This window comes from Malus domestica, chromosome 09 (genome assembly GCF_042453785.1).
Source record: "Malus domestica chromosome 09, GDT2T_hap1".
Lineage (NCBI taxonomy): Eukaryota > Viridiplantae > Streptophyta > Magnoliopsida > Rosales > Rosaceae > Malus > Malus domestica.
Genome location: NC_091669.1, coordinates 20,044,278 through 20,057,557, shown reverse-complemented (window position 1 = coordinate 20,057,557; position 13,280 = coordinate 20,044,278). Strand labels below are relative to the sequence as shown.

The following is a 13,280-nucleotide window of genomic DNA, read 5'->3' as shown; positions in this document are numbered from 1 at the left end:
TTTATTTGTTACCTAATAATTTCATTATTATTGTTTGTTTGTATTATTTATTTGTGACCTAATTTAATTATTATTATTTGTTTGTATTATTTATTTGTTACCTAATAATTTGATTATTATTATTTGTTTGTATTATTTATTTGTTTATTTGTTACCTAATAATTTCATTATTATTATTTGTTTGTATTATTTATTTGTTACCTAATAATTTCATTATTATTCATTTGTAGCAACTTCAAGCACAAGCATGGTATGCTGCCAAAATCAAATCAAGAAACAAATCATTCAACCGGTGGGAATGTTGGAATATTGTTAAAGATTGTCCTAAATTCAAAGTTGTGCATGTTGGTCCAGAAGTATGCATGAACAACACCCCTCTACACAGCACCCATCCACACTCTACACCCGATCATGGCTCCCATGTTGATGAAGAAGATGGAGAAGAAGTGCCTGAAACGCCCATTCCTGAACAAACGTCGGGGTCGACCCGTTATCCAATTAGGCCTCAAGGTAAGAAGGTTTCAAAGAAGAAAGGGAGTGCTTCCAAGAATGATTATGGAAAGTACATGCAAGAACTTGCTCGTCAAGGTGAATTGACGTTGGCGCGGGAATTGGCGAAATATGAGGCTAAAAAGGCTAGAGATGAGGCAAAAGCTGCAGCTATTCAACAAGCATTTCAAGCTGAACAAAGGGAAAGAAAGCTACTTAGGCAAGAAAGGGAGTTGCTTAGAGAAGAAAGAATTGCACAACGAGATCATGACATTATGAACACACATTTAGAAGGGATGTCTCCAAATTCTAAATATTTTTGGCAGTCGGAGAAAGCGGATGTGGTTCAAAGAAGGCGTGCAAGAGAAGCGAGATCAAGACAAGATGATCCTAGCACAACAAGACAAGATGATCCTAGCACCACAGATTGGTTAAGTGATGATGAATAGGTTATTTTTTGTAATCGGAGCCCATAGTTTTCCAATCACTTTGGGTTGTAATTTATTATTTATGTTGTTTCCAATTTATTAAAGTTAGTACCTTATTTAAAGTGAGAGTACATTTATTTAATTTCGTAATATATGTATCCTAATAATAGAATCTTTATTCACCAAATTGTTCACATATAATGAAATTATAAAACACACCAAATAAAACTAAAAAACTCACCAAATGGAATTACATAAACACACCAAATAAAATTACATAAACATACCAAATAATAAAAAACTCACTACAAAAAACACACCAAATACAAACAAACATACTAAATAAACTTAAGTATCTTCAGCTTGTTTCAATGCCCACTGGTGCTCTATCAAGTCAATTTGCCGATCATTGTGCATAGATGACCTTTGCAGTGCAGTATATCGTTGAATGATCCTTTCATTGTAACGTCCATCCCTTTCTAATGGCTCGTGTTGCACGGGTTCTTTGGTGGCATCATGCGCACAATATATCTGTGTTCTTGAATTGTTCATCGTGTCTGGCTCTGGCTCATATTCATCAACCGCATCATAATCGAACTCATCTTCCACAATCATGTTGTGAAGAATGACGCACGTCATCATGATGGATCGAAGTGACTCTACATCAAACATTCTGGCAGCACCCCTGATGATTGTCCAACGAGCTTGAAGGATACCAAAACAACACTCCACATCCTTCCTGCACCCCTCTTAACAGCTTGCAACATGTTTTTCCTTTACACTTCGCGGACGTGGCACTGTTTTGACAAATGTTTCCCACCGTGGGTAAATGCCATTAGCTAGGTAGTATGGCTCGTTGTACCTACGTCCGTTGACGACATACGTGACTTTTGGTGCCTTTCCTTGCAGGATGTCGTTGAACACTAGGGATTGGGCAAAGACGTTGAGATCATTTTGAGCCCCCGGAACCCCGAAAAAGACGTGCCATATCCATGCATCAAAAGATGCCACTGCCTCCAAAATGATAGATTTTGCTCCTTTTCTATCCCCATATGCCCCTTACCATGCACTTGGACAGTTTTTCCACGTCCAGTGCATACAATCAATGCTTCCTATCATCCCAGGAAAACCTCGCATCTCGCCCTTCTTCAGAAGCCTTTGCAAGTTCATGTGAGTAGGTTTTCGGAGGTACTCTGCAGTGTACAAAGATTCGACTGCTCCGCAAAACCTCATCAAGGCCTCAAGAATGGTTGATTTCCCCATCCTCGTTATCTCATCCACTTGGTCTGCAGATGCTCCATACGCAAGCTCCACAACACAGCAGTGATTTTTTGCTCAGGCAGGAGACCCATAACACCATAAGCATCCTTCTTTTGCACAAAGTAAGAATCATGGTTGCAAACATCAATCATGATTCTGTTGAACAAATGTCATTCCATTATAAAGTAATCATCCAACAGCTCTTCACCCCGTCGTTGCCTGCTTCTATCAAGGTTTCTTGAACGGCTGGGCCTGCATATCTGAGCAACAGTCTGGATGACTCGACGGGAATGTGAGGCTCTGGCCATTCTTGTTTCGTCATCTCTCCTTGTACGCTCCTCATCCTCTTCCATCTCATTTTCGGCTATATGAAGGTTGAACATTCCTTCAGATTGGTTAAACAATTCTTCCTCTTGCTGATCGATTTCCCACATCATCCTTGATGAAGAAGAAGACATTGTAAGGATGGATGGTGAAAAAGAAGCAGAAACTATGAATAATGAGATAGAGATGTTGAGAAAATTGGTGTGAGATTTGTGAGGATGGATGGTGGATTATATAGACGATTCAGAAAGGATTGGATTGTAGATAAGACCACGTGGCATGTCGTCATTCGTGAAAAATCTGATCGAAATCTATCCTCAAAGATTCTGAAAAGATAATGACACGTGGCACGATCGTATTGGATAAAAATCTTATCGAAATCGATCTCCAATAATTATCTTTTCGGATAATGACACGTGGCGCAATTTTGAACGAGTTAAAATCTGATCGAAATCTATCGTCAAAGATTCTCAAAAGATAACGACACATGGCACGATGACATTGGATAAAAATCTTATCGAAATCCATCGCTAAATAATTGTTTTTTTTATAAAATGACACGTGGCGCAACGAGAACGATTTAAAAAATCTTATCGGAAATTACAAATAATTTTATTTTGTATTATTTAAACAAACAAAAAAAACTAATATTTTATTGCCTATTGCCTATTGCCAGAGGGGAGGGCTCCAAGGGTGGAGATGCAAATGACAATTACTATTCATTAAGGGTAGTTACTATTCATTAAAGACAGTTACTGTTCAATAGAGTGAATTCAATAGTGGATTGCCAGGGGGAGGGCTCCATGAGTGGAGTTGCTCTTAGGGGGCAATTAAACCTAATTGCAGGGGTAATTCCACACTGATGGAGTTGCTCTAACGAAGAACTGAAGTGTATCATGGACGAACTCAAGGAGAAGGATGCCGAGGCAAACAATAACGAATTGCAAGCAATTGCAGTAGAAACTCGTAGCCCACTCGCAAGAGAAACAAGTTTGGTTCATAAATATATTCGTAATGGTTAATCACTAGTTGTACGTTCTTTTGTTAAAGATAATAAAATTCGTTCATGTTCTTTTCAATTGAAATTATATGAGTTCAATACTAAACTGCCACTCTCGTATTTCTCTAATCGAGAGCTTGACTAAATTTCTGATGCTCAAGAGAGTTTGTTATCAAGTTTATCTCTATTGTTCGTGACTTAATTTTATTCCTGCCACACAAGTACATAGACATAAAATATAACAGATTTAGCATAGAGGAACTAATGCTACAAATTTTATCAAATTTAGTGACCAAATTTAATGGATGTTGAGTTCAAGGACAATAGATACAATTAAGTCGTAGTTTAAGGATCATAGCTTAAATTCATTCTTGATTTAGTGATATTTCTATTATCAAGATTGAAAGTTGTCTTAATTACAAATCCTCCCTTGAATAGGAAAAAAAATTGAAAATGTGTAGTGCAAAATGGAACAGTACATGGTAATGAATTAACAAAACTTGAGCTTGCATTCTTACAACTTCTTAAGTGAGATTGAAACCATACTATTACTAAGAAGACTCTCTCAAAAATGGAGGATTTGAGCTTGATTTAGTGATATTTCTATTATCAAGATTGAAAGTTGTCTTAATTACAAATCCTCCCTTGAATAGGAAAAAAAAATTGAAAATGTGTAGTGCAAAATGGAATAGTAAATGGTAATGAATTAACAAAACTTGGGCTTGCATTCTTACAACCTCTTAAGGGAGATCGAAACCATACTATTACTAAGAAGACTTTCTCTAAAAAAAGACTCTTAATGGATTCTCCACCCATCTCTTCTCCATAAATGGGGGGCACAAAAGGCCACACCTGGTACAACCCCACTTGTGCAATCTCTGCAACTTTTGATATGATATTTATAGCAACTCTATGAATTCCCTTGAATTCATCATCAATCAAGACAACAATTTAGATAACACGGACATATTTTCATTATAATATTTTGTACTAACAATATAATGTTATGTAAATAAAAATTTACATAAATTGATTATTTGAATGAGACATCAAGAGTGACGGGTCATTCCGTGCCATGTAATTCTTTCACAAGCAACCAGAGCCTTTCAGGTTTCATCATTTGTTGCTTTGCTCAGCCAACCACTGAAAATTGGTTGAATTGGAGTGTGATTCAACTTCACAATCCCAGAACTTTGGTTAACATACGCTAGGATGAAAACACTGGGATATCCTCAGCTTCCACGTGTGAGCCTGCTAATGGTCCACTTGGCATTCCCTGGTTGCTTTTCTGAAAAGGAAACATTGGCCGTTTCCTTCGCGCTTAGCTTTTTTAGGCACGCTCCCTACAAATTGGAAACCGGTGGCTTTTGGTTGTGTCCCTTGTTTAGAGAGAGAGAGAGAGAGATTGGAAACCGGTGGCTTTTGGTTCTGTCCCTTGTTTAGAGAGAGAGAGAGAGAGAGAGAGAGAGAGGCATGTCCTTCGCAGCAATTCAGGAAAAAAGACTTAAGTAAAAAAAATATCACTTTTTTTCTTATTTTGTTGACGTTGTTGTTGTTTCTGCATACTTTTCAGGAGATTTTGAAAAGATAACCCAGAAGGAAATTCTAACAACCCTTTTTAGAATAGTATATACTTTTGTATCTGAATTGGGTTTTCCAGCTGAATCCGAATTCTGAGAGAAAAACGTAGAAACCAACACACAGAGAGAGAGGGAGAGAGGGAGAGGTTTGAACTTTAAACACAGATCGTAGCATTTGAGGCTGGATTTTGATTTGGGTTACCTTTAAAAGGGGAACAAGAATTGGGTATTGATCAGAGAGGAGGATAGGGCAGTGGAAATTGGAATTTGAGGTGTTTGGTGAATGGGAAAATGGATTTCTGGCCAGAGTTTCTTGCGAGCAGTTGGGGAAGAGAGTTTGTGGCAGGAGGGGTTGGAGGGATGGCTGGTGTAGTCTCTGGTTATCCCCTCGACACTCTCCGGGTCTTGCAACAGAGCTCGCCTTCAGGCTCGGCCTTCAGCATCCTCCGTAATGTGGTCTGCGCTGAAGGCCCAATTGCCCTCTACAGAGGCATGGCTGCTCCCATGGCAGCTGTCACCTTCCAGGTTCTTCTTCTCCGCCTCCTTCTTTTATCTAACAAAAATGATCTCATATTTAATTTACTTTCTTTTTGTTTCAAATTGATTGATTTTGTTTCTTAATGTTGATCACAATATGTCCGCTAGGTGAATTACTTCATTTTCTTTTAGCATTTCTTGGAATAGTAATGTGACAACTGTTTGATAAAATTTCATGTACATGAGATGTCACACTAGTCGCGTCATGTAGCTCAAACTAATTACACACAATTGCATGTTAAACTGTTTTTTTAAGTTAGTTCATAAAAAAAAATTTCAATGGCATTATAGGATTGAATATAAAAAATAATAAATAACTAAAATTGAAAATAAAGATATAATAATATGAAAATCATATCTAACAACTAAAATACTCGTAACTTTAAAAATGAATATTTAAATTTAGGTAAAGACGACAGTTATGATTTGAATTTTCTTATAATACAAGTAGAAAACAAAACAAAATCTGGTTGCTTGGTCATAGAGATTCTTAATGTTATGAGTGATGAGTCAAATCACAAGTGCGATTACGTGTTTGCAATAGGGTTTGGTCCTTTTGTGGTTTAGTCACTTTTGATAGTGTTAAGTATTTGCATTTCAAACGTCTTTGAAATCATGAGAATTGCATTTTGTTTCTTTTTAGAAGTCACTATCTAGCAATGGGTCATAATTTCTCTTATTCTAAACTTGGGAGGGGTGACGCTAGAGTTTAGTTACGGTGCAATGAAGGGAGAAATTTGGTTTTACTTGCGAAATTATCATTTTATTTCATTTTTATGTAAATATGGGCATGGTTTGGGTTTGTGGGTTTGGGCCCCATATGGGGTGTGGTGTGAATTTGTGGGTTTGATGCTATGGTGTTCCTTGTTAGAGTAATGTTTTTACTCATTTAAGCTCATATAAGTCTGGCACAACTAGTTGTGGCTTATTTAAATGTATCTAGTATCTCTTTAAGGTTAACGGTGTATTATTGGAGATGTAAGCACACTTAGTTGTATTGTTGTTGAAAAAAAATGCATTTTTTTTAATATTGCTTTAATTTCATTTTGAGTAGAAAATAAACAAGATTTATTTTTCTTATTCTTTGTCTTGTACAAATATATGGTATTAAAACTTTTAGTATATTTTTTTAACTACATGATAAATTTCTCGACCCGCCGCAACGCACGGGCATGAATATTGGTACCAACTAAACTTATCAACTTACAAATTGAAATTGTTCTTGCTTGAATACTAGAAAATCTGTCTTGTGCCACATGTATATATCTATTTTATTATGTGATTTTGCTCACGTAATAAGAAGTTAGATACAAGAGTATATACAATCAAGGGTTAGTAAGAATATTCTAGAATATATGATTTTGGTGCTTCAAAATCACTTTTACAGAACCTCGTGCACTGAGGTTATGTGGAGGACTATGTGTTTGGAGTGTCAAAGCCATTTCCCATACATAAACCCTAGAATAAACAAAAGTTCTATGTAAAGATTAACAATGCAGATCATGCTTTTTTTTTTTGCATGCCTTGTGAATGCTAAGTTTCTGTAACATAACTTTTAATGTTTCGCATCAATTTTAAGAGCGGTATTTTATAGTATACTATAGGTATTTTATTCTCCAAAGTTTTTAATTGTTAGATTTGTGATGAAAAATAAGGATGGAGCTCTAACAACTAAAAATCTCAGTGATCATACAATTTTAAAAGCAATGTCGCCACCTAGACGCTAAGCGGCTAGCCACCCTACAATTAATCTAGGCATTTAGAAATTAAGAAAGGGTGCTAGACCCACCTAGGCGGCTAGACCCGCTAGATCGCAACTCTCACTTAGACAGTTAGATACTTGCATGAACACTCATTATATGTTGGTTCCCGTGTTTTCAATATGTTCTAATGTTTTTTTAATCCATATGTCATTTTATTTTGAAATTTATTTATTCCTATACAATTATGTATATTAATATTTAATAAATTTAATTAAAATTAAAAAATAATTGCCTAGATCCCCACCTAAGCCCCTCTAGATGCCTAGGCGCTAAACCCGCCATCCAACTAGGGCCTTTTAGAACCTTGATTAAAAGCAATTTTAAAAATTGTGACCAAATTAAGCAAAAACCGTCCAATTCAAAATAATTGCTCTAAGCTGACAAATGATTTGTGCATTGCAGAATGCCATGGTTTTCCAGGTATATGCTATCCTCTCCCGAACCTGCGATCCTTCTGTTTCCGCCAAAGACCCTCCTTCATACAAAGGTGTTGCTCTAGGAGGATTTGGCACAGGTGCTATACAGAGCCTAATACTCAGTCCTGTAGAACTTGTAAAAATCCGACTTCAACTCCAACGTGATGCAAAATCAAAACCCCATCAGCTGCAATCTCACAACGGCCCTATAGATGTTGCCAAAAGCATAATGAGAGCAGAAGGCTTAAGGGGAATATATAGAGGACTTTTTATTACTGTCCTTAGGGAAGCGCCGTCCTATGGCTTATACTTCTGGACTTATGAGTATATAAGAGAGAAGCTTCACCCAGGCTGCAGAAAGACCGGCGAAGAGAGCTTGCAAACAATGCTGGTGGCAGGAGGGCTAGCGGGAATTGCCAGCTGGATTTGTTGTTATCCCTTAGATGTTGTGAAAACGAGATTGCAGGCTCAAGATCCATCTCAGTACCTTCCACCCAGATATTCCGGCATTGCTGATTGCTTTCGGAAGAGTGTGAGAGATGATGGTTATGGGGTGCTATGGCGAGGATTAGGAACTGCGGTTTCTAGAGCATTTCTGGTGAATGGGGCAATTTTTGCTACTTATGAGATTGCTCTGAGGTGCCTATTCAGCAACAGCAGTAGAGCCATTCAGACAGAGAAGATACAATCTAGCTAGGGAAGATTTATGCCCAACACAAACATTTAAACAAGACAAGAAATTTGTATGATAGACCATTATTCTTGCTGTATTCTAAATTTTTCAAAGAAAATAAATACCAAATATGAAATGTAGTGAAAATAGTCGAATACAAATTATATGATATATTGAAAGCAAACAATACAACAAAGTAAATTCTCATCGGAATGTGAATCGGTAGATTTCCGGTTGATGTGCATTGGTGGATTTCTGATCAAGTTTGCAAGGTTGCTCTTTTCATAATACTTGTAAATCGTGGCTTAATTTCATAATGAAACTGTTGAAGATTTGTGACAGATTGAAGTCACATAATTACAGCGTATCTATGCAAGGATGACTTCAATCTCATGCCCCTTCTTAATCATTCACAGTCTCAACCATTCGACTAGTATTCAGGTCAACAGTAGTGTCTATGGCACATAATTACAATCCCTTACAGATTTGTGACAAGAAAGGTCATTATGCATTGAGGAGCTAAGGTCAGTATTCAGGTTAACCATTTTGAATTGCCTTCAAAATGGCTGCCAGATTTGCAATAGGGTGGGTCATACTGCTACGACTTGCGTTGATAGGAACAATTCCCAGTTTCAATCATTCTAAATGTCTCCATCTCAAGCATTTCATCCTTCTCAATGATATCAAGCTCCTGCTATGTCTCAATCCAATCTACCATCAATGATTCCTCAGCAGTTTCAATCTCATGTGATGCCTCCTGTATATCAAACTCTAATATATAGGATGCCCATTTCTGTTTTACACATGCCGTAACTACCTTTTGAGTTGATATATCATTCCCCCACCTAGACTTGATCATTTGAGATTCTCTAGATGTGTTTGTTACCCATCTATGAAACCATATAGATGTGTTTGGACCCGATTTTACACTATCGGCTCGTGCAATCAAGGCCGTTGATGAACATAGTTCTCAACCGTTGGATGACAGAATTGTTAAAATAATTGGAGGATGTATTATGGTTTTAATCATGATATTATCTTTTAATGAGGAATTATCCTGATATTTTCTTGTACAGGATGAGGTGCAAATTATATCTTCAACTTGAAAATGAGTTCAATTTGATTTGGGATTCTTGGAATTTAAACGTGTGGTGGAGTAGAGCATTAGAGTATTTTACCAGGAGTCCTAATACATTGCGGCATTGGTTGGGAAAATGGATATTGGTTGGCAGAGAGATTAATGCATTGTGCATTCATAAAGTTTTAGATGACAAATTGGAGTTGGTCAGCCACGTGTGCTTGGCTGCATGAAAAAAAAAATGGATGACCTCCACGTGTGCTTGGATATGGTCAGCCATGCATGCTATAGTCATTATCATTCTTGGTTAATGTTCTTTGTCACTTGGAAGCTGCTGATAGAATTAGGTTTCTTTTTGGTTTGTTATTATCCATTTAAAAGTGAGTGATAAATGACGGATAGTCGTACAAAGGATAGATGACATGCGGATCAATCTCTCTTCCAAGAGGTTGAGTTGCAGGTGAATTCTACAAAATACCATCAGGCTGCGAGCAGATATGCAGCCACTATAAATACAAGGGGTCGTGGAACACAAAAAAGGACCCCTGCAAATCAATACAAAATTGCCCTGCGCAAATTCTCACAACTTGTGATTTTTCTTTTTCCTTTTTCGCTGACACATCTTCCGTTGGCATCAACAGCACTGTGGAAGCAACCGGTGATATCTTAAGTCGGCATAGATAGCTCTGTCACCGTAGAATCAGTCGGTCTCGCAGTATCTTCCGTTGGCATCAACAGCACTGCGGCGAGAACGATTGATTATCTATCCAAGTCTCGGTCGAGAAGGATTTCTGAATCCTTGTTGGTCGAGGTCATCTCATCAGCCTTCTCGGCGAAGTGAGGTGTTACAAGTGACTACATTCGGCACATTGACAGCCGAATTTGAGATTGAACTTCGCAAATTAGCAGCCTTGTCTTCAGGCTCTAGAACCCAAGAGGCCGAGAATTGTTCCTTCCTCGGCCGCAATCGCAAGACACAGAAGTCAGCAGCGTGCTCAACGCAACATCAACAAATTTACTCCTCGGCCGAGCTCGGCCGACGAGTTGGCACGCCCCGCATTCACCGAAGGACGTAGTTAGCTTATAGAATACTCGGCCTGCGTGCCACGTAGGCTTTGTAGTTTCTAGGGTCAACAAGATGTAATAAACTTAAATAAAAAACAACTGAGTGCATTTTTCTGGGATATGTTGCACAATATAAAGGCTATATATGTTTTTCACTCATAGACAATAACCTGCTTGTCTCCAAGCATATACTATTTGATGAAGGCAAATTTCTAAGTGTGGGCCCAACCATGCGGGCCAAGCCACGAATAAACACTTCGCTTGGAATTGGGTCCTGAATGCTCGCTAGAGTGTGGGTCCAACCATGAATGCACAATTGCATGTGGACCTTGCCTATGCCGAGAGAGAACGTTACCCGGAGGCCAGGCGAGAGTGCACAATGCCAGAATGCTTGGTTCATGACTAGGTAACTGCTGCCCATGTCCTACTCCGTTTAGAAAAATATATGTTTATTGATTTGGTGCTGGTTATTCTTCGAAAAAGAGTGAGGGGAAGAGATTCTCAAATGAAAAAAATGCTCAAATGACTTTATAAGAGCGGTAAGGACGACTTTTGTCTAAAAACCTCTTTCCCACTATCACCCTGTTTGGACCCAAATTTACACCATCGGCCCGTGTAATCGAGACCGTAGAGTAAACATAGTTCTCAGCCGTCGGATGGAAAAGTGAAGATATTTTTTTAAAAGATAATATTATGGTTTTTATCATAATTATCTTTTAATTTGAATTATCTTGACATATTTTTAAACGGGATGGATAGGATGCAAATTATATCCTCAAGTAAGAGATACAGTTCAAATTAATTTGGATGTTTAGCAATGAACGTGCAGATTGAAAAAACTTGGGGATTTGATGATTTTAAAGTCATGGTCTTGGATAATGATGGGATAAGGAACCTAGGTAGACTAGGTCTTTTTACATGGTGATGGATGGTGTCAGATGGGGTTTTGATGATAAGAAGTTTAGGTGGGCTAGGCTTTTTATGAGATATGATAAAGCCTAACTTTTATTAGGTTTGAAAAGTCACAAAAGCTGGAGGATAGGCTTTGGCATTTCACACGGATCAATTTTGAAGGAGTCAGAGTTGCAGTTCGTGCCAAGCAAGTACAAAATACTATAAATACAAGCTATTCTGCGACAGAAAAGAGGACACACACAAAACTGCCCTGCGCAAACTTTCTCAACACCTTGAGATTTTTTATTTTCTTTTTTCGCCGACACATCTTCCGTTGGCATCAACAGCACTGTGAAGGCAACCGGTGATATCTTAAGTCGGCATAGATAGCTCTGTCACCGTAGAATCAGCCGATCTCGCAGCATCTTCCGTTGGCATCAACAGCACTACGGCGAGGACGACTGCTTACCTATCCAAGTCTCGGTCGAGAAGGATTTCCGAATCCTTATTGGTCGAGGTCATCTCATCAGCCTTCTCGGCGAAGTGAGGTGTTACCAGGTTACTGTATTCGGCACATTGACAGCCGAATTTGAGATTGAACTTCGCAAATTAGCAGCCTTGTCTTCAGGCTCTAGAACCCAAGAGGCCGAGAATTGTTCCTTCCTCGGCCGCAATCGCAAGACACAGAAGTCAGCAGCGCGCTCAACGCAACATCAACAAATTTACTCCTCGGCCGAGCTCGGCCGACGAGTTGGCACGCCCCGCATTCACCGAAGGACGTAGTTAGCTTATAGAATACTCGGCCTGCGCGCCACGTAGGCTTTGTAGTTTCTAGGGTCAACAAGATGTAATAAACTTAAATAAAAAACAACTGAGTGCATTTTTATGGGATATGTTGCACAATATAAAGGCTATATATGTTTTTCACTCATAGACAATAACCTGCTTGTCTCCAAGCATATACTATTTGATGAAGGCAAATTTCTAAGTGTGGGCCCAACCATGCGGGCCAAGCCACGAATAAACACTTCGCTTGGAATTGGGTCCTGAATGCTCGCTAGAGTGTGGGTCCAACCATGAATGCACAATTGCATGTGGACCTTGCCTATGCCGAGAGAGAACGTTACCCGGAGGCCAGGCGAGAGTGCACAATGCCAGAATGCTTGGTTCATGACTAGGTAACTGATGCCCATGTCCTACTCCGTTTAGAAAAATATATGTTTATTGACTTGGTGCTGGTTATTCTTCGAAAAAGAGTGAGGGGAAGAGATTCTCAAATGAAAAAAATGCTCAAATGACTTTATAAGAGCGGTAAGGACGACTTTTGTCTAAAAACCTCTTTCCCACTATCACCCCCAACCCAAATTTTGGGCTTACGTAAAGTCCTTATAGACCATCTCCAAAGATGTCAAATACGTCTTGATATATATATGATCAATTGATCACTACTCTGAAGAATACTTCTCTCAGACAAATAACCCGCCAAAATTTTCTTCTGGTTTTACTCTGTTTTTTTTTTTTTTTTTTTTTTTTTTCCACCCCATGAAAAGCAGTTAAACACAAAAAATTGGACAGAGTAAATTGCCCTCTCCATTATAACCTAGAAAAGGAGACCCATATGCTGAATAACTGGAAAGAAAGCAAATTTAAATGGGCAGAAAAATCTCCAGGTTCAAGCCATTCACTAGTGTCCCCTGCCGTTAGCATTTTCCCATCCCATGCTAGTAGCTGACAACACTCGTGGCGCGTTTACTAATCCGTAATCAAATTGAG

The 13,280-nt window shown here is 38.5% G+C and overlaps 1 protein-coding gene across 1 annotated transcript; it reads left to right on the top strand.

The window, feature by feature from the left end:
• The first annotated feature begins 4,860 nt into the window (after positions 1–4,860).
• On the top strand, positions 4,861–8,617 carry LOC103405390 (mitochondrial arginine transporter BAC2-like). The gene is made up of 2 exons (XM_008344390.4): positions 4,861–5,606; positions 7,784–8,617. Exons 1-2 carry the CDS (start codon positions 5,373–5,375, stop codon positions 8,492–8,494), a joined length of 945 nt encoding a protein of 314 aa, XP_008342612.2. The 5' UTR covers positions 4,861–5,372; the 3' UTR covers positions 8,495–8,617.
• Positions 8,618–13,280: the final 4,663 nt, after the last annotated feature.

What these genes read in the sequence shown, in the direction of transcription:
- LOC103405390 (XM_008344390.4), top strand. Translation starts at nt 5,373, where the DNA reads ATGGATTTCTGGCCAGAGTTTCTTGCGAGCAGTTGGGGAAGAGAGTTT. An exon ending in TGGCAGCTGTCACCTTCCAG is followed by an intron (nt 5,607 to 7,783) that starts GTTCTTCTTCTC and finishes TGTGCATTGCAG; the next exon opens with AATGCCATGGTTTTCCAGGT.